Source organism: Gracilinanus agilis, chromosome 5 (assembly GCF_016433145.1).
Source record: "Gracilinanus agilis isolate LMUSP501 chromosome 5, AgileGrace, whole genome shotgun sequence".
NCBI classification, from domain to species: domain Eukaryota; kingdom Metazoa; phylum Chordata; class Mammalia; order Didelphimorphia; family Didelphidae; genus Gracilinanus; species Gracilinanus agilis.
The window spans coordinates 288,064,936-288,087,237 of NC_058134.1; the positions used below are offsets into that span (position 1 = coordinate 288,064,936).

The 22,302-nt window shown below is 39.8% G+C and overlaps 1 protein-coding gene across 1 annotated transcript in view; it reads right to left on the reverse strand.

Moving 5' to 3' along the window:
• Window positions 1-18,386: 18,386 nt before the first annotated feature.
• Window positions 18,387-22,302, reverse strand: part of SOAT2 (sterol O-acyltransferase 2) — a 20,457-nt gene continuing 16,541 nt past the window's right edge. Inside the window, exons 14-15 of the mRNA XM_044679243.1 lie at window positions 18,962-19,107; window positions 18,387-18,626 (exon numbers count right to left, since the gene is read on the reverse strand). Of these exons, the coding sequence (XP_044535178.1) occupies window positions 18,576-18,626; window positions 18,962-19,107 (197 nt within the window). The 3' untranslated portion in view covers window positions 18,387-18,575. The remainder of the gene's footprint in view (window positions 18,627-18,961; window positions 19,108-22,302) is intronic.

Consider the following 22,302-nt stretch of genomic DNA (forward strand, 5'->3'; position numbering starts at 1 on the left):
CCAGTTCGTTAAAGACCGCATCAACGCTGTCCGGCTCACGGTCTTGCGCAGCGGTGTCAACCCTGGCCACGGTCTCCACCGACACATAGGATGATGTGGCTCTGAGGAAGATTCCTCAGTGAGCAAAACGAAAAGGGGGAAATGCAGTAGCCAGAAAATAGAGACTCAGTAGGTAGCTTGACAACACTATGCTGTGATGGGCAGGGTAGCTGCCAGACTCATAGCTCCTAACCCGGCAGCACCACGCTCCACCGGACAGCACCACAACTCCCTGGACAGAGCAGTCCTAACTCCTAACCCGAGCCCCAAACGTCGACACTCAACACTATCACCGAGGAATGTTTTGTTACTGTCAAGCTCCAGGTCACCTGTGCCCGCCTCCCAGCCCCGGAAAGGTATATATTCCCTCCTCTGAATGCTCCCTCGGGACTCTCTTGCTGAGTTCCCCCAGCGCGCTGGTAATAAAGCTTTCTCCTGCTTTGATTGCATTGTCTCGTGTGCTCCTTGGGTGGTCACCCATTTCAACCCTAACAATATACAAATTTAAATTTGTATATATACAAAATTATACAAAAAATGTTAAAACTCAACAGATATTTAATTGGGTATATTTTTAAAGGAGAAAATTGAAGAGATCTATTTAAATCTCCTTGTTTGCTTTAGATCTATAAAAGGGATTATATATTTTTTTTATCTTCTTCTCTTATAGCCATTCCTTAGTTAGAGGGAAAATTATTGTCGGTGGAAGGGGGTGTCATTGAAAATTTATCTATTTTGTAGAACTATTTAATTGTGAATTATGAAGCCATGTCTGCATCACATTGATGATTTGGAGTTATATGTTCACATATTGTCTAGTAATTAAATTTTGCAAAAATTATTAAATCATCCCTATCTGTGTGGAAATTCCTTGATATCAATTCCTTGATATCTAGTGACTGATTTTACACTAGGATGATATTAGCCTCTAGCAGAGGATGTAAGGAAGATTTTAAGACTTGGTAAACTTTATTATTACAACACTAGGTGAAAAATAATTTAGCTCTAAGTTATGATTAATGAAACTTGCTATTTGAAATGGAATCTTATGGGATTGTAGTGAATTTTATTTTGAGTCTGATTCCAAATATATTCATCACTTAAGTCAATGATTCCGAGAGTCCACAGCCCTTTGGGGATGATATCTGTTACCTTCAGGTAGATTTTTCTCTCAGGAGAAAAGCTGGGCGACTGTCTCTTCATGGGCCTTCCTGCCTTGATTACATTTCCTCTGAGCCTGGCTGATGGAACTTTGGTCAGTGCAACTGGGTATGACTCTTGCCTAGAATAAACATCAGACTGGGAACTATTCCCCTTGTGGTAACCATCCTCTTTCCCCCCTCTATAATCAGAGCAATTGATCAGTGAAATATAAGAACACTATATTAAATCTTTATCTTATTAGTCTAAAGCTGAAACACATCTAAACTATTAGTTTATAAAATCAAAGTTATTGAGTCTGAAATTGTAATTCTTTCCATACCCATGAACACAATCAAATAGATATATATATTTGGTTTTGTTATCTGCCATTAATTATTTAAAGGCCTTCAAATATCTCAGTGGTATAAGAATGATTAGACAGTTAAATAATAATTTGGTAACATGTAAAACGATAATATAATTCCATTCTTTAATAAGGTTACATCAGAAATATATTCTGTTTAGTGTTAAAAGAATTTTGTGCAATTACTTATCTTAGAGAAAACATTTTATGTTCTAACTTTTGTTATCTCTGAGTAATATCTACCTACATATATAATATATATAACATATATTATATATAATATAATACATATATCTACCTACATAATAATACCTACATATAAACTTGTTTTTTGTTATATGACTAAAATTTGCATGTGGGATATATTCTATAATGCAAGCAGATTACACAAGGATATAGAGAAGGTCTAAGAGCATTTTTCTATGTGACTTGGTTGTTATAATAAAATTTGGGGAAATTCATTTATATAGTCATCAAACTTAAGCCACATGTCATCTATGGCTTTTTTTATAGAATAAGATCCTTAGGAGAATCATATCCTTCTGAGGGGAGACTGAGAACATTAAAGTTTGAAAAGATATGTCAAATATGTGTTTTTAATTGTTTCTAAGATATTGTGCATGTTCTAATATCAAGTTGCAGAAACTAGATATATATCAAATTTTTAACAACAACAAAAAAAAACACAACAAACTAGCTCTAAAGCAGTGATTCCCAAAGTGGGTGCCACCGCCCCCTGGTGGGTGCTGCAGAGATCCAGGGGAGTGGTGATGGCCACAGGTGCATTTATCTTTCCTATTAATTGCTATTAAAATTAAAAAAAATTAATTTCCAGGGGGCAGCTGGGTAGCTCAGTGGATTGAGAGCCAGGCCTAGAGACAGGAGGTCCTAGGTTCAAATCCGGCCTCAGACACTTCCCAGCTGTGTGATCCTGGGCAAGTCACTTGACCCCCATTGCCCACCCTTACCACTCTTCCACCTAGGAGCCAATACACAGAAGTTAAGGGTTTAAAAAATTAAAACAAAACAAAACAAAACAAAACAAAACAAAACAAAACAAAAAAAATTAATTTCCAGAGGCACTGAGTAATATTTTTTTCTGGAAAGGGGGCGGTAAGGCCAAAAAAGTTTGGGAACCGCTGCTCTAAAGGTTAAATCCTCATAGGTTCTTTTGAATTTCCTTTCACTCTGTTATTGGCAGTTTTCCAAAGCAAATACCTAGTGCAGATAGAGGTAAAGAAAGGCAAAAAGTATAGGAAATGTAAATTCTTTAAGGCAGTAGTTCATAATTGGATAGTCTTTATATTAATAAAATTAGCATTCTAAGGTTTGAGTTAGTTCTTACCATCTGACCTAACTATTGGCAATGAAAATTTTAGTGACTATTAAATTGTATTAAGTTCTATTTTCCAAGAAATTTTAGGGAAAGATGCTACCATCAACCTGGACCAGGAGAAAGCAGATCTGCCTGAGGTACTGCTCTGAGGTTCAGTATGATTCCAGAGACCCTATGAAGAGGAAGATGACAGCAATAGAAGAAGTCCCCAGAAATCAGATATCTGCACCATGAGAATTTGAATCTTTGGACATAATGGACTGGACAATGGAGTTGAGTCTCTCCCATGCACTATTATTTCATTTGTTTGTAAGTGTTGTGCAGAAGAGAAGTGGCCCCTTTTGACTATCTGTAATTGCATTTAACAATCTCTTTTAATGTCATGTTAAAAAATACCCAAACATCATAGCTGGGCCTTCTATGTAATGACAATAATAATGTCTAGTCTAATAAAGAGTGAATTTTCATTTGAAAAATTTTGACTATGACTTATAAAAACCTATGAAGGGGGCAGCTGGGTAGCTCAGTGGATTGAGAGCCAGGCCTAGAGACGGGAGGTCCTAGGTTCAAACCCGGCCTCAGCCACTTCCCAGCTGTGTGACTCTGGGCAAGTCACTTGACCCCCATTGCCCACCCTTACCACTCTTCCACCTATGAGACAATACACCGAAGTACAAGGGTTTAAAAAAAAAAAACCTATGAAAATAGGGAGGGCAGCTAGACTGGATAGGGAGATAGCCTTAGAGAGAGGTTCTGGGTTCAAATCTAGCTTCTGATACTTGAGGCTAGTTAATATTTATATTAATTATTATATTGTTTTGGCCTTTTGCTTCATGGTATTTATGTTTCTACTTTAGTTTTCTTGGTTACCTTGCTGACGTTTAAATCTCCCTTTTTTGAAATTCATTCATTTTAAGCTCCCTAAGTAATTTGATTTATAACCTGGTTTATATAATTCTGGTTATGAATATATGAAAAAAATCTTATAGATTTCACTTGGAGAGAAGTGGTCCAAGTGGAGAGAAGAAGAGTGGGCTACCTATTCCTCCTGAAAAAAAGAGGGAAATTGAGGGGATTGAAATAGCAAGTGGTAGTGGAAACTGAATGATCCACATTGTTTCTTTTACTTTATTATTATTATTTATTATTTTTTATTGATTAATTAAGAAAAATTTTCCATGGTTCCATGATTCATGTTCTTTCCCTCCTACCCCTCTCCCATAGCCAACACGCAATTCCACTGGGTTTTACATGTGTCGTTGATCAAGACCTATTTCCATATTATTGATATTTGCACTAGGGTGATCATTTAGAGTCTGCATCCTCAGTCATATATCCCCATTGAACCATGTGATCAAACAGCTGTTTTTCTTCTAGGTTTCTACTCCCACAGTTCTTCCTCTGAATGTGGGTATCGTTCTTTCTCATGAGTCCCTCAGAATTGTCCTGGATCATTACATTGCTGCTAGTAGAGAAATCTATTACATTCAATTGTGCCATAGGGTATCTGTCTCTGTATATAAAGTTCTCCTGGTTCTGCTCCTTTCACTGCATCAATTCCTGGAGGTCTTTCCAGTTCACATGGAATTCCTCCAGTTCTTTATTCCTTTGAGTACAATAGTATTCCATCACCAACAGATACCACAATTTGTTCAGCCATTCCCCAATCGAAGGGCATCCCCTCATTTTCAAAATTTTTGTCACCACAAAGAGCCCGGCTATAAATATTTTTGTACAAGTCTTTTTCCCTTATGATCTCTTTGGGATATAAACCCAGCAGTGGTATGGCTGATGAATGATCCACATTGGTTCCATCTTGTGACTCAATTCTGGAGATAGCTCAGTTCCCTTTCTATTCAATTACTGATCTATTCCACTTTTTGTCTTGTCAGAAAATTTTAACTCATATTGTGAATTGAGAGAAAATCTTATTGTATTGTTTGCACCTAACCCTGAGTACTGGGAAGCTGGACCACCTCTACCTGCTGTTTAGAGACCCTTAGCTAAGGACCAAGGTTAAGCTGACCAAAAACCCAGTCAGATCCAAAGACCGATGGAAGGAACTTTCTCACAGTTATATATCTTAAACAACCTATATGTCTTATCTGAAAACTGGCCCCATACTGAGCATTTGGTTATTGTTTTCATGTTCCTTTGATTGTTCACAGACATTTGGGGAGGAGAGACACCTCTTTTCTGATTTTAGGGATTTAGACCTATTCATTCTCTCCCTATCAACTTGGAAAGTCCCTAATCTTTCTACCTATTAGAAATCAGATATAGCCTTGTTAATTGCTTCCTTTTAATTAATTGGCCTTATATGATTATTTTTAAAATACCTTCGGTGTAATTACAATTTGAACCCTAAAACTACAATTTCCAGTACCCCACTTTCCTTCTCATATTATGTGCTGACAAAGGGAGGATATAAATTTTGTGTCACCCCACCTTTCCTGTTCTTTCTGTGATAGGGTTTGGTGGAGGTGGTGTGAGGTGAGAGCCAGGAGAGCTTTGATCACATGGTCTTAATTTAGTTAGATAATTAGGTTTTTGTTTTTATTTCTATTTCCTTTTTATTCCTTCTACTTCAAGTGATTATTAATAAACTTTATAAAATATAATTCGTGGAGTGTTGGATATTAATTTAAATCTTACGTTTTTGGTGACTATGAAGTCTGGACTTTAGGACCCTTACTAAGTGAGTAGATTAGTTTAAAAAAAAAACCAAAACAACCACATTTCTCTCCTGCCTTGGCCTTCTCTTCTGCCCCTTCTACCCCCGAAACTCGAGCTGCTATTGCTACTGCTGCTGCTGTGAGCCTACTGCCACATCTCTTGAACACACAAGCTGGGAGTCCTTGTGAGCAGCTTTCTAGACAGCTGGTGAAGTAAAAATTCCATTTTCTCCTCTTAAACTGAAAGCAGTTAGATAGCCATTGTTCCCTGTGACCTGGTAAGGGAAGTGATTTTTTGTTTTTTGTTTTTTGTTGTTAGCAATAATTAGTCTTTAATCCTCCTGACTCCTTTCACCTGGGGGAAGCAACCCTGCCTCTCCCCTCCACAAGATACCATCTGGAAGCCCAGAACCCTGGAGTGTTGGAGGAAGTTAATAATTTCAGCTTATTTTTTTTTGTCATTAGAAGGTATTAATTATTGGGCTAAATTGAGAAAGTTTAACCGTATCTTACTCCTAGAAGTTTGCTCTCTCTCTTTAAGGCCTTTCCTAAACCCCCACAAGGGTCTCTTAAACCCTTTTTCCTCTTTCAGACCAGCTCAGCTAAGCAGCTCTGAAGAGTTTTTACTCCTAGCCAGTGCATACTAGGCTAGCGCCACCTACTGAAAGGAAGTAGGTTTGCAACCAATTTAATAAGTAGAATTGCAAGCATGGCCCAGTTTCCTGCCTATCTCTTAACAACTCCCATTCCCAGAGAGCATTACAGAGCTTGCACATCTCAAAGTTTTGGGATGTCTTTTCTTACTACCATTCTTGGGTGCACTTGTCCTTATGATTAGCTTGAGAAATCCTGAGATCCTGAGATTCAGGGGGGAAGATTCATCTCTCTATACCCCCTTGTCATTTTGGCCTGCCCAGTCTCTGCAACACACCCAATATGGGGTTCTTCCACACTATGCCCAATGTGGGTATGGGGAATCCCAGAGGTGTGAACAAAGGAATCTAGATGGATGATGATACTGGGGAGGGGAAGGAATCTTAAGAGAGTCTGGAGGTGAATTTTTAAGCATTTTCAGACTCCATTGCTTTATTGATATTAACTGCTTTAGTTTGTTCCCCTCCAAATAATGAAAAGTCTCTGTAACGCAGCTATTGAAATAGAAGAAAAGGACTCTTAAATTCAGTGCCTGTATCCTGTCACATATATTGTATTTGCTGATTGTTTGCTTTATGACATAATTTGTTTTTTTAAGTTCACATATTGATCTAATCTAATATATTCTGTTACACTGAATCATTTTCAGCTACTGTGTTTTGGCCATTTAGCTATATGGTCTATTACATTGTCTTTATTTGTACCTCCCCCTAAGCCTGGACTGGAGAAAATATCATTGTAAAAGTCCAAAAAAAAAAACTTGTGCCAGCCCTTTCCACAGCGAAATCATAGATCCTTATGGATGCTGGGTTTGTCACCAGATCCATTGAGGTCATATGTTGCCTAAATGGAATTTTGTTCCTTTTTGCCTTTGTTAATTGTCATATAGATGATGATGATGGATGGACTCCATCAAACTGGTTACAACCTGTATACAACCTTTGGAGAATTTAATGACCTAAATTTTTTTTATTGATTTTTTTAAACCCTTACCTTCTGTCTTGGAGTCAATACTCTGTATTGGCCCCAAGGCAGAAGAGTGGTATGGGCTAGGCAATGGGGGTTAAGTGACTTGCCCAGGGTCACACAGCTAGGAAGTGTCTGAGGCTAGATTTGAACCTAGGATCTCCCATCTCTAGGCCTGGCTCTCAATACACTGAGCCACCCAGCTGCTTGATTGATTTTAAGGGGTCTACATAAGTGATTTTTCAGGATATCTAGGAGCATCACTACCTCTGACTGATCATTTGCCTGCCTTTGAGTTGTTTGTAACAAAAAGGTAAGGGTCCATTTAGTAGCTGAAGTTAAGTGCTATAGCACTATTATATTCCCCATCTCTGCATTTATAAAAATGTAATGGATGAAACATATAAAGATATGTCTTTTACAGGTGTTACAGTCTCATCTGAGAGGTGGGAAGGTTTTCCTAGAGGGAAATACCTCCGGATGGTGAGAGGGAGCATTTCCCATTGTAGGCATAAAAATAAATATTTTCCTAGTGTTTAAAATTTCCTAGTGTTTAAAAATAAGCAAAAAAAGGAAGAAAAGAAAAGGAAAAGGATTCCTTCTGTAATGATTAAAAATAATAGAGACTGAGAGTAAAAGGAGAAGTAATATTTTAAATAGGGTCATGTTAGTAAAATAAAGAAATGGCCACGAGCCTGCTAAAATCTATTTCAAATCCCCCGCCATTAGTCATTACTCTTTCTCACCTCTCCTACGTACCAAAAAGAGAGAGTCTCAAGCACGACCTCCCAATTTAAGTTACGCTTTACCTTGGTACACATCATCATGTCAAAACCAGAAACCCGCTGAATCAAGGAAAATGTAGTTTCCAAGTCCCCTAAACTTCCACAGGAAGTTTGTCATATATCTAGATATTTTAAGGCTCAAATGAGCCCCAAATACCTCTCAATGGAACCCACAAAATTCCAAAATAACACACTTCAGTAAAGTGGGCAAAGCAAAGAGAGCCAAAAACTCACACCTGCAGCACTTTGCCAAAGCAAAGCACAAGCTCCCAAAAAAGAGCCCCACTGCATAGCTCTCAGCCAAATTTATCTCCCAAGTCCCTGTACGTCAAATGAGGACATAACTTAAAAGGATACTAGGCATGTAGCTCAGATGTGGCAAATTTTCTGCTTGCCATTCCCCCCTGCGATCCTTTGGGAGACCAGTCTACCCAATGGATCATTTTAAGCATAATTAACTAAGTTACATACAGTATTTGCACAGGGAAAATACAACAACTTGGGGATAAGGAAACAAAAGGGAATCAAGAACAAAACCAATTAGGTGATAGTCCCCTATGGCACAAGAAAGTATATATAAACAAATGTATTCAACCCCCCAAATTCTGCACATTCAATTTGTTTAGGAACTCCTGGAGCAGCGTGTGGTCTCCACAGGCATCTCCATGGCATCTTCTACAAGGAGTTCGGTCTCTGGATTCTGAGAGGCAGTACATTTCTTACCTTTAAAAACATTTTTTTCTCAAAAGGAACTTAAAACTTTTCATTACAAAATAAAAATACATTCCCCCCTAAGGAGAAAATTAACATTTCCCTCCTGAGGAGGATACAAGGATACACACAGCAATCACATAGGGATACATGGTCAAGTCATAAGGCATATGAATCAATTATCAAAAACATCAAAAAATTCAAACAAATTTAAAAAATAAAAGTAAAATTAATCTCTGAGTGAAATATAGAATATCAAAAACTGTGAAAAAATTCTAGGAGACAAAGAAAAAATTCACAAATCACAACCGGTTCTTGTAGTAATCCATATCCCATAAACCTGCAACAACAATTACTCACTAACCCAATTTAGCAGTCTGGACTACAATAAATTGTCACATTATGAAAGAGAATAGAAAAAGAGACTAGATCTCAAAACAAATGGGAAATAGCATTCCCTGGTTTGACACTTTTCTTTGCTTTCCAGGATAATAGAGCCAGAATAATCAATGTTATGTATTTGATAGAGAGTGTGGTATAAGGAAGTCCTGCATTTAATACATGTTAAACATCCTCAACCTCAAATCTCACACATAGTCAAGTCTTTGCACTCTTTGCACAGAATCTCATCAATCCCTGTAGGATTGGTTTGGTCTCTTTTACCTTTTGAGCTTGTGTGGCACTTTGCTGGTTAACTTCTATGGTCCTTTGTAGTCCCTTTTTTCTTGAATTTTACACAGTCATGGAGCATAAGTCTCATAATATTTAAATAACTGCTAGCAGGTTGCCATAGTCCAAAGCTTTTTGGGTACGCATTTATATACTAGGCAAATAGACATCTTAGGTTATTCTATTGAAAAAATCAAAATAGTTAAAAAATCTTTTTAATACTGGTGACATGTGCTTTAAATACAAAAAATGAGAGAAAAAATTAGATACTGTATTGCACATGCAATATTGTATGTACCATTAGTTGTACACTACTACACAACTCACAACTACACACTCCAAGACTTTCTCTCCAGAACCATACTTGGACTCACTATCTAAGAGGTAGCTACTCCTGGTAATTTATTCATCATACCACTGGCTATAGAAGTCTAGGTACCTCCTGTCCCTTCTTTGCCCTCCACAAAGGCCCCAGAAACCTTCACCAACTCTATAGTCAACTCGTCCTTTTTTTAAACCTATTTATTTTATTTTACATGCTTAAGATACAGTATTATTCTTTTTTAAGACATTATATTTTCCCAGTTACCTATAATATCAATTTTTAACATATGTGCTCCAACACTAGAAGATTCAAATTGTCACCTCCTTTCCTTCTCTCTGTCCTCTCTGAGAAGGTAAGTCATTTGATCTGGGTTATCCATGTATTATCCTGAAAAATATACTTTCATACTGGTCATTGTTGTGAGAGAATTCTCATATAAAACCAAACCCCCAAATAAAATAATATGAAAAATGGTCTGCTTTGATCTGCATTCCTACTTTACTAGTTCTTTCTGTGAGGTAGAGAGCATGCTTTGTGGCAAATCCTTCAGAATTATCCTGGATCATTATATTGCTGAGAATAACCTTTCCCAAGAGATCATTGTATAATATTGGACTCTTCCAAAGAGCCCCTGGCCATTATCTATTCAACAGCCTTTTCACCTTCCACACTAGCTGACAAGGTACCTGGAACCATAACCTGACCCAGGACACCTCTGTGACCACTCACCAGACCCTCATCACCATGCCTCATGCAGTGGCACAACCAGTGCCTGCAGTAGAAGATGGAAGCTCTTTAGGTGTGATCACCCAGATCCCTAGCATCTCTGGGGTCTTCCAAGAGGCAAAGGCATCCTAATTGGATCTGAAGGCATAGTAATTGGAGGTATAACAGTTGGAAAAGTAGTAGCAGGAGGTATAACTGGGAGTACAAAGGGGAAGTACTTAAGGGAAACCTCCAACAACGCCAGAAGCCCCAACCAACCCAGAAGTCCTCAAGGTACAAGGCCAAGGGATTAGCTAGAACCGAAGAGGCAGATCGTGTTCTTATCTTGTTCTTAGGGGCAGTGGATGGAGAGCTAGGCCTGAAGATGGGAGGTCCTGGGTTCAAATCTGGCCTCAGACACTTCTTGGTCACTTAGCCTCCATTGCCTAACCCTCACTGCTCTTGTGCCTTGGAACCAATACATAGTATTGATTCTAAGATGGAAGATAAGAGTTTAAAAAAGACAAACAAACTATCTTGTTCTGGTTTCCCTGACTGCCTTATCGCTCCCCTACTTCAAGTTAATATAGTCAATTTGTAAGTTGCTAGTATAAAGTCACAATAGCAGGAAGTAAGATTGCAAAGGGGAACTAGAAGTCACTTACAGACTGAGATTATATAGATAAATGGAGCATAATGGTTACTTGTAAACTGCGTCAAATATTAACTAAAAACCACATCCTGAGACTATGTGGCCCATCAGGAGGAGTCAGTTAGACTTTACTGTAAGGTCCCTTTGGTCCTGCCAACTGACCATTAACTGTCCTAATGCATGCAATGAGACCAGCAGAACCCCAGGTGTTACTGGTAACTTTGAGATGATGTGGATATGTTACTGAGTTAATACCAAGGTTGCATGATAACAATCTATCCTCCCCCCAAACCCTGTAAAGATGAGACACTAAACTCCTGCCCCCTCCAACACTCTTCCACCTCTTAGAGGTCCATGCTGCCAAAGTGCTTCCAACTCTAATCTGCAGTTCCATGATTCTTCCCCTCCAGCTCTCTCTCTCTCTCTCTCTCTCTCTCTCTCTCTCTCTCTCTCTCTCTCTCTCCCTCCCCACCTTCATCTGCATCTTAGTGACAACTCTTAGAAAGAAGAGCAAGGGCTAGTGCCTTATTAAATCAGGATTCAAGCATTTGCTGCTATTGCAATTTTTCCTGGTGAATATCCAAAGAACTGGGGGTGTCTACCCCCACTGGACCCATTTTCTTATTTCATAAAATTTTTTGACCAAGTTCTGTCTTAGAATCAATTCCATGTATCAGTTCCAAAGCAGAAGTGTGGTAAAGGCTAGGCAATTGGGGTTAAGTGACTTGCCCAGGGTCCCTGAGTCTCTTAGCTGCCCCTATTCCATACATTATTATCAGTTCATTAATGAACCAATGAATGTGAGATGGAGATCCTAATTCCTCTTAATTAGAGTCAGGCTTTTCTCATCTACCTCCAATTAATCTTGTCCAAACAATATGCCTAGTTATGGAATAGGGAGTGACACAGTAATCCAATTGTTGGGGACTTGGCAGCAGTTCCTCAATTCTAAGTGTGTTTTATATGTAACTTTTTAATTTTATTTCAAAAATTTGATGAGTATTTTTTATTTCTACCTTTCCAAATATATTTTCCTCTTCCCCTACCCAGAAAGCCATGCCTTGTAATGAAGAATAAAAAAGAGAACAAAATTAAAAGGGCTAAGCTAAGTTGAAATATCTATTGAGTCTGTCCCCCACCTCCATCTTCATCTATTAAATTCAATCAATCAAGAATCAACAACCATAGGGGCAGCTAGGTGGCTCAGTGGATAGAGAGCTAAGCCTTAGAGGTGCGAGGTGCTGGGTTCAAACCTGACCTCAGACACTTCCTAGTTATGTAGCCCAGGGGAAATCACTTAACCCTCAATTGCCTAGCCCTTACTGCTCTTTTACCTTGGAACCAATATTTAGCACAAGTGTAAGAAGGATGAGGGAATGGGAGGGATGGGTGATAAGAGCTAACATATAACAAGGCAGTTCAAAGCAGTAAGGGCTAGATGGCGACCACATGCAGAGGAAATCATCTACAATTCAGAGTATGATGATGACTATGAACTCTGAGAAATCCTTCAAAGAAGGAATGTGGTCATCAAAAGAGAGCAATAGCTCCCTGGCATTTCATTGCTTCTGAAATAGCAAACAAACACCCTATTTTTAAAAATTAAATTTTATTTTTTTCAATTACATGTAGAAATAATTTTTGACATGTGTTTACATACATTACCTTCTCCTTGAGGTGGTAAATAGTTTGAGATAGGTTATATCAGTGCTTTCATGCAATACCTATTTCTGTATTTCCCATGCAGTAAATGAAGACATATATCACATAAACAAAGTAAATAACAGTAAAAAACTCAAGAAGGAAATAAAGTGAAAGATGGCATGCTTTGATCTGCAATCAGATTCCAGAAGTTCCTTCTTTGGCACTGGATAGAGGATTTTTTTTATCATGAATCCCTTGAGGTTATCTTGGACCTTGTTTTGTTTATAACAGTCCACAGTTGATTATGTACAATATTTCTGTTACTGCATATGTTGTTCTGTTTTTACTCACTTCACTTAGCATCAGGTTATAGAAATCTTTCCAGGTTTTTCATTTCTAATGGTGCAGTAGTTTTGTTACAACCATATGCCAAATACATGTTGGTGATGGAATACTATTATGCTGCAAAGATCTGCAAGAACAATGCAAAGTGAAATAAGCAGAACCAAGAGAACATTATACACAGTAACAGCAATATTGTGGGATGATCAACTGTGAAAACTTGGCTACTCTCAGCAATGCAATGACCTGAGACAATTCTGAAAGACTGAAATGACATAGGGAATGTCATTCACCTCCAGAGAAAGAACTGTTGGGGTCATCTTTCACATCAGTGTATTTTGGCCTTTATTTTGGGGTTTGGGCTATATATAAATGTGCTCTTATAACAATGACCAGTATGGAAGTGAGTTTTGCATGACAATTAAAAAAATCCCAAAACATGCCATTTTCTCAATTGATGGACACCCCCTTAGTTTCTAGTTTTTTGCCACTATGAAAACAGCTGCTAAAAATATTTTTGTACAAGGAGATCCTTTTCCTCTATCTGATCTCTTTGGGATACAGCCCCAGTAGTGGTATTGCTGGGTTAAAGGATATGCATAATTTTATGGCCCTTTGAGCATGGTTCCATATTGCTTTCCAGAGTGGTTGTATCAGTTCACAGTTCCATCAACAGTGTATTAATGTCTCAATGCTCCCACATCCCCTCTAGCATTTGTTATTTTTCTTTTTGGTCAGATTAGCCACTCTGAAAGGTATGAAGTTATTCTTTATGTTCCAGGGATGTATATGCTTAAATAAGTGGCTTTTTCTAATCAAAACAGATCTGAAAAGGAAGGGGGCTAGAGACAGAAAGGGATCAAATTCTAGGTCTAAGAGAGAAAGATAAAATTGGAAAATGAGGGAGATACCTTTTGATCGGGGAATGGCTGAACAAATTGTAGTATATGCTGGTGATGAAATACTATTGTGCTAAAAGGAATAATAAACTAGAGGAGTTCCAGGTGAACTGGAGAGACCTCCAGGAACTGATGCAGAGTGAAAGGAGCAGAGCCAGAAGAACATTGTACACAGAGACTGATACACTGTGGTGGAACTGAATGTAATGGACTTCTGTACTAGCATCAATGCAATGACCCAGGACAATTCTGAGGGACTTATGAGAAAAGAACTGTAGGAGTAGAATCACAAGAAAAACAATTGCTTGATCACATGGTTTGATGGGGATATCATTAGGGATGTAGACTCTAAACGAGCACCCTAGTGCAAATATTAATAATATGGAAATAGGTATTGATCAATGATACATGTAAAACCCAGTGGAATTGCTCATTGGCCATGGGAGGGGGCTGGAAGGAAGGGAGAGAAAGAACATGAATCATGTAACCGTGGAAAAATGTTCTAAATTAATTAAATAAAAAATTTCAAATCACAAAAAAAGAGAAAAGAGAGAAAGGTGGCTGTAAAAGTTTCCCTTATTAATTTAATTCTATGTATACTAAAGCTGCAGTGATTCATATAATGAGTGTCTGAATCAATATGGGTTATAGGAGGATGAAAGCTGCGAATGAATTACTCTTTTTTTTTTTTAAACCCTTGTACTTCGGTGTATTGTCTCCTAGGTGGAAGAGTGGTAAGGGTGGGCAATGGGGGTCAAGTGACTTGCCCAGGGTCACACAGCTGGGAAGTGGCTGAGGCCGGGTTTGAACCTAGGACCTCCTGTCTCTAGGCCTGACTCTCACTCCACTGAGCTACCCAGCTGCCCCTGAATGAGTTACTCTTAAGGAGTAGGGAGGGGCTCAAGAAAGATCATTGTAGTCAGTTCCATAGTTTTAATATAGTTTAATATATTATATTTATATGTTATATTATATAGGTAATATAATGCATAATAATATACTTAGTATATTATTAGTATAATTTCAGCTTCTATACTAAAACTTCAATATGGTAACTTGCCCAAGAGGTGAGAAGACTTGAGCCAAATTAGAAAATGAAATTCACTGGCCTGTTGAAGAATGAGACAAGTTTTTGTTGGCTTTGAGCACCCTCTAGCGTGGGAATATTTCAGCCAATTGGGTCCAGAACAGGAGGTAAGATCCACCTAGTGGTTTATTCAGACATTGGACTGAGACTCACCTTAAGTCTCTTGCCTGGATTTTTACCAATGCGACAGCAACATGAGTTAAAACTTGTCACCCTTGCCCCATATGATGTCTCGGTGAGGAGAAAAGAAGCAAACCCCACCTCAAACAACCATTCTTTTCTCTCTTTGATGCTATGATTTCCTTCAATAAAACTAAAAGAATCATTTTTGTTATCCTTTGCTTTCTACAACATGAAAAAGAATATATTATGAAGAATTTTTTATTTAAACTATTCCAATGAGCTTTCAATGCTTCAAAATGAGAAATGGAAAATGGCAGTTATGCATTTGCCGCTTTACCCAATCATACTTCCTCCCCACCATGCTATCCCTCTTCTAGCCCTCCCGCCAGATTCCAGAGGGGTCCATGGTGGGGCTTTCTGGGAGGGGAGACCATCATCTTTCCCAACACAACTGCCCTCTTGATTGAACCATCCTCTGCACCTGCACTGCTGCCCCTCCATCCTCTCTAAGAATTCTTTTTGGATGGACTTCTACATATGACTCAGTTTCTTATAGATGTCAAGTCTTTTTAGATACTCTTGTAAAGACAAGAAGACATTGTGTGTATTGCAGCAAGCCTCAGAATATTAAAGGACTTCCTTAACATGGAAAATCTATGGAAGAACATGAGCAAAGAGGACACAAGATGAGGATCTGCTCTGACAGAAGGAAGACTCTCAACATTGAGATCACAGAAAATGAGAAGACTTGGACAAAGGTATCTTTTGGGGGGCAACTAAGACAGCCCTTGACTTGGCATCAAGAAGACCCAAGTTCAAGTGCTGCTCCAAAACACTTATGAGTAATAGCAGCAAGTCATGTAATTGCTGTGTCTCAGTTTCCTCATCTATAACACAGGGATAATAATATCACCCACTGGGTGAGAGATAGATACTCTTATCTACTCCAGTAATATTACCAAATCCCAGTGGTACAGTGAGAATATAATAATATATGGAAAAGCTCTTTGCAAACCTTAAAGTGGCCCATCAGTGTTGGGTCCCATCATCAATCACTGTGGTGCCTTTCTAACCCTTCTTGGGATCTGCATTTTTCTCTCTCTTTTTTCTGTCAAATCCCACCTTCTGCAAGAGAGGTTCTTCTTCCCACTGCTAGATTACTTACACTGCTTAGTAATATAATCATAATACTTACACTGTTTAGTAATATAATCATAATAGAATAATGAATATATATTTAAACCCTTATTTGCTGTAAAATCTTACCTTCTGCAAGAGACCTTTCTTGGTCTCTCTTTCAGTACCATCTCTTTGAGATGACTTCCCTCTTATACTGTGGTTTTTTTATTTTAAATATCATTTATTTATTTGATTAATTAATTAATTAATTAATTTGTTTAATTTATGTATTTAAGCCCTTACTTTCTGTCTTAAGACAGAAGGACAAGGGCTAGGTGATTGGGGCTAAGTGACTTACCCAAGGTCACACAGCTAGAAAGTGTCTGAGGCCAGATTTAAACCCAGGAGCCTGGCACTAAGACCACTGTGCCATCTATCTGCCATCTGCATTTTTTCTTGACCAGGCACAGTTCTTGATGCTTGCCACAACTAGGCCTTACTTTCTACCTGGTGTTCGAACAAAAGGGATCCTACTCCATGACTGGCATTAGTTCTACCTCTTTCCCTAGGAAATAATAACAATAATAATAATGGCACTGAGTTGTAATTAAAAGAAAATTTGACCTCAGAGTCAGGAAGATCTGAGTTCAAGTCCTGCTTCTGACATATATTGTGGCTCAATGACCCTGTGCAAGTCGCTTACCCCTGCTCCATACAACTCTAAGAATAGTTGCTGAGAAGGAGTTTTCTCACTGAATAGTCCCTTTACTATTGCTCGCAGGTCTATCTCCTATCTCTATTATTATTATTAAAAATAACTTTAATTTCTACAGTGCTTTAAGGTCAGCAAAGCATTATCCCCACAATAACACTGAGGTGGGTATTATTCCCATTTTATAGTTGATAAAACCAAGGCTCAAAGAGGTTAGTTGGAGGCAGCTGGGTAGCACAGTGAATAGAGAGCCACCAACTGGAGTCAGGAGGACCTGGGTTCAAGTTTGGCCTCAGATACTTCCTAGCTACGTGACCCTGGGCAAGTCATTAATCCTAATCGTGTAGCTCTTGTCCCCTTATGTCTTACAAAAGATATTAGTGGGGGAATCTGTGGATTGAGAGCCAGTTCTGGAGGTAGGAAGTCCTGGGTTCAAATCTTGATCTCTGATACTTCCTAGCTGTGTGACACTGGATAAGTCATTGCCTAGCTCTTACTACTCTTCCACTTGGAACCAATCCAAAGTATCGATTCTAAGATGGAAAGCATGGGTTTAAAAAAAAAGAATCAATATTAAGGGTTTTTTTTTTTTAAAAGAAGCTAGTTGACTTATTCACAATGACCCGGCTGGTAAGCATCGGAGCTAGTGCTCAAACTAAGTCCATTACTATTTCTACCACCCTCTGTTGCCTATTGATCAACAATAGGGATTGATTAGTCCCTCCTATGTATCCACCCAGGAACTGCAGCAGGGGTTGGGAGAGTAGACCATGGCGGGAGTAGAAGAGTCACAAAAGGGAGGCCAGGGGTAGCAGAGCTGTGGGAATGGGGGTGGGAGAATCTGAGAATGTGAATATACAGGACGAAGGCCAGAGGGGAGGCTGGGGAGATCAGGAGGTGACTTTAATGGGCTTTACCCTTTTAAAAAAACCCTTACTTCTGTCTTAGACTCGATACTGAGTATTGGATATAAGGCAGAAGAGCTGGTAGGGCTGGGAAATGGGGTCAAGTGACTTGTCCAGGGTCACCCAGCAAGGAAGTGTCTGAGGCTAGATTTGCTCAGGACCTCTCTAGGCCTGGTGCTCTGTCCACTGAGCTATCTAGCTGCCCTCAGGCTATCACTCTTTAGGGCCACCCCATCTTCCTTCCCTCCTAGCCAACAGAATTTACCTGTAAACTGCAGGGACAACTTTCCAATGAATGGACTCAGAATGGAAAGTTTATTGTTGGGAGAAAGAGGAACAGGAGATTGTCCCCCCCACACACACTCCCCTAACCCCAGCCATCACACCCCTGGGTCATTCAAGTTCCCTTATGCTCCCAAATTCCTCCAAGAGTCCCCCAAGTCTACTCTAGATTGGTAGAGAGTAGGCAGAGTCCTGCGTCTGAGCCCGGGACAGAGGAAGAGAGAGGCCCTTCCTTTCTGCCCGGCTGTCTGGCTATCTCCGAACGTCTTCCCCTGGCACCCAACGGCAGGTCTCGTGCTCTCCAGGTGTTTTTTACCACAAGGGTGGCACTTGGGCTTGTGCCACCTTGGTTCTGGGAGAGGTGGTGGGGCCAAGACCCCACAAAGGAAAATTCCAGGACTAGACTTTGGCCAGAGGGACGTAGAAGCATGTTGACCTCTAGATATGGCAGGACCAGGATCGGGGGGTAATTAGTCCCCAGATGGTCACCTGTACCAGAGAAGGGAAGAGTGTGAGGAAGGGCCCCTTCCTGGAGGGATGAGTGGGTGTGCCCCCAAGGGACTTCTCTCAGCCTGAAGTGAATTCAGGCTGGCAGTGGGGAGACAGAGACCCCCTCCCCACTAGGAACGGATGAGTTTAGGCCAGAGAAACTCTGTATGTGGGTGAGGTTGGAGGGCGGTGGGAAAGTCCAGGCATCTAGGAGCGGGGACGGGAAAAGTAATCTGGCTGGTGGGGAAGACGCCTTGTCATCCACCCAGAACAAGCTGGGAAAATCTGAGGGACTTAGCCTAGGCAGGGAGGTGGGAAGGGAAATGGTTCCTCACCTGAGACAGTGGGCAGTGCTTCCGGGCGTACCACTCCTGACAGTAAAGGCTGACCATGATCCCCTGGCCCAGGAAAAGCATCGTCCAGAGGAGGACATTATACACTGGCCCCGTGTGCTGGTCGTGCATCATAAAATTAAGCAGAGCTAGAGAGAAGAGATTAAACGGCTCTGACACGCCATTCCCCAGCCTTGAGTGTCTCTCCCAGGCATCCTGTCTCAGCTCTAGACCCTCTGAAATGATGCCTGCCACCCACCCCCAACCCATACTTTAGAAACCAGTAGTGGGATCCAATGGTTTAGTCAGAGGTACAGCTGCTCGTGTGAGTGTTGGAGTCCCTCCACTCATCCATCCTGTGAAGACCTCATCAATGGGGTCTCTCCAGCTCAGACATTCAGATCCATTTGGGCCAATCCACCTGAACATTTAATGTTCTACCACTCAGCAGCCATCTTTCTCCAGCCCCATCTCACCACAACTCACTACCTCACCTGTCCTCACCACAACTAAGGGAGGTAGGCACTATTATTATTTTATAGATGAGGAAACTGAGGCAAGCAGGGTTAAGAGACTTACCCAGGGTCACACAGCTAGAAAGTCCCTTCCAAATACTGTTCCACAATATACCAGTCCAATTGCCCGTTCTTGCTACAATGCTTTTCTGGGATTTGCCATCCTTATCTTTTCTCTAACCTTGGGTGTGTGTCTGTGTTTATGATTGTGGGGTGTGTGTGTGTGTGTATGTGTGTGTGTGTGTGTGTGTGTGTGTGTGTGTGTGTGCATTGCTTTAGACTAGTATATGGAATTTGATTGATGGGGAGAACCAGATCAACTCCAACTGCTTTATTCTGTCTCTTTCTGGTCCTTTTCCTAAGGTGATTTGCATGAACTAGTGGCATGATGGGAAACTCTTCATCATAGTTCCATCCACTTGTGGGCAGATTTTTTGGGGGAAGTTTTTGCTAACTTGAACTTCCAAAGTGACTTGTAGGGATTCAGGCAGGGTAGAAGATACATTTTCTGACCATAATTCAAAGAAGAATTTAGAAGGTCCCCCAGATCTTGGGAATCCCCTTTCTCCTGTCCCTTCCTCTGTCTACTTCCTGCTCAATAAAGAGAAAAGGGAAGACATTTTTCCAGACGGGGAGGGGTGGTCCCAAGAGAGACTGAAGGAGCTTTAAATCTAAACCCAAAGTCTTGGCTGGCTCTTCCTGATTGACCTGTCTCAGTATAGACAGGGAGGTACCAGAGCCCCCAAGGCCATTGGTTGTTCACCCCCCCCCCCAGTTCCTCTCTTTATAGTCTATCCATCCCCAAATGTGGGAAAAGGAGGGCAGACCATGATTCAAGCAAGATTCTCCCCCATCCCTAAGGCCTTAGAGGGAGTCTCTTCTCTCCTGCCCCTTCTCCTCTCCACTTCCTGCCCAATAAATAAAAAGAGGCAGGGGGCGAGGAGGAGGGGTACTCCAAGACTGAGTCTAGGAGTGGGACAATAAATATGTCCTGGAGTTTTTGAGTTGACTCAGGCAGGCCCAAGGTGCCCCTAGGATATTAAGGATAGTTCCAGAATCCTTTGCAGAATAATAATAATGATAATAGCTAACATTTACATAGAGCTTGTTATTTGCCAGGTATTTGGCTAAGTGCTTTACAATGATCTCACTTGGTCCTTACCACAACTATGACAGGGAGGTACTGTACTATTATTATTTTACAGCTGAGGAAACTGAGGTAAACAGGGTTAAGTGATTTGCTCAGTGTCACACAGCTAGAAAATGTCTGCAGCTAGATTTGAACTTGATTTTCCTGAGTCCCTGTCCTGGGTTCTGTCTACTGTACCACCTGGTTGCTTAAGCATGACCCTGGGGAGGGAGGGTTCAAGCCCCAATCTCTTTCTGATAGCTCCTGGGACACTTTGCCTTCCAAATTCATTCAAGATGGCTAGTGAGCTCTGTCGTCAAAGAATTGTCTTGGTCAGTTTGCTATCAAAAGCTTCAGAAGCGATGGAAAGTCAGGAGAAAAGTGGCAGCAGAGAGCATCTGAGGACACCAAGGGACCATGCAGAGACAAATTAAAAACCATCGCAAAGTAAGAGACAAATTCCCACTCAGGCATCAGGCAGCCATCAGTGCCTTTGGGGGGATTGATGTGCATCCTTGATTTTTTTAATTCAAAAATTGCTTTATTCAGATCATTAAATATAGAATACTAAGTGGTTGATCTTGTAAATGAAATTGTTGTTACATATTACAGATACATAAGTTCTTATGTAATTCGTTTCTTTCTTTTTTAGACCCTTTTTTTCTGTCTTAGAATTGATACTTGATCCTACCAAACTCTGTGGGATGCAGCCAAGGCAGTACTCAGGGGGAAATTTATATCCTTGAGTGCATATATTAACAAATTAAGGAGGGCAGAGATTAATGAATTGGGCATGCAACTCAAAAAATTAGAAAGCAAGCAAATAAAAAACCCCCAGATGAAAACTAAATTAGAAATACTAAAAATTAAGGGAGAAATTAATAAAATCGAAAGTAAAAGAACTATTGAATTAATAAATAAGACTAGAAGCTGGTATTTTGAAAAAACAGATAAAATAGACAAAGTACTAGTCAATCTAATAAGAAAAAGTAAAGAAGAAAACCAAATTGACAGTATTAGAGATGAAAAGGGAGACCTCACCTATAATGAAGGGGAAATTAAGGAAATCATTAAGAACTATTTCGCCCAATTATATGGCAACAAATATAACAATTTAGGAGATATGGATGAATATTTACAAAAATATAAACTGCCTAGATTAACAGTAGAAGAAATAGAATACCTAAATAATCCCATTTCAGAAATAGAAATTGAACAAGCCATTAAAGAACTCCCTAAGAAAAAATCACCAGGACCTGATGGATTCACAAGTGAATTCTATCAGACATTCAAAGAGCAACTAATCCCAATACTATACAAATTATTTGATATGATAAGCAAAGAAGGAGTCCTACCAAATTCCTTTTATGACACAAATATGGTACTGATTCCAAAGCCAGGGAGATCAAAAAACAGAGAAAGAAAATTATAGACCAATCTCCCTAATGAACATAGATGCAAAAATCTTAAATAGAATATTAGCAAAGAGACTCCAGCAAGTAATTAAGAAGGTCATCCACCATGATCAGGTGGGATTTATACCAGGAATGCAAGGATGGTTCAACATTAGGAAAACCATCCACATAATTGACCATATCAACAGTCTAACCAACAAAAATCACATGATTATCTCAATAGATGCTGAAAAAGCCTTTGACAAAATACAGCATCCATTCCTATTGAAAACATTGAAAAGTACA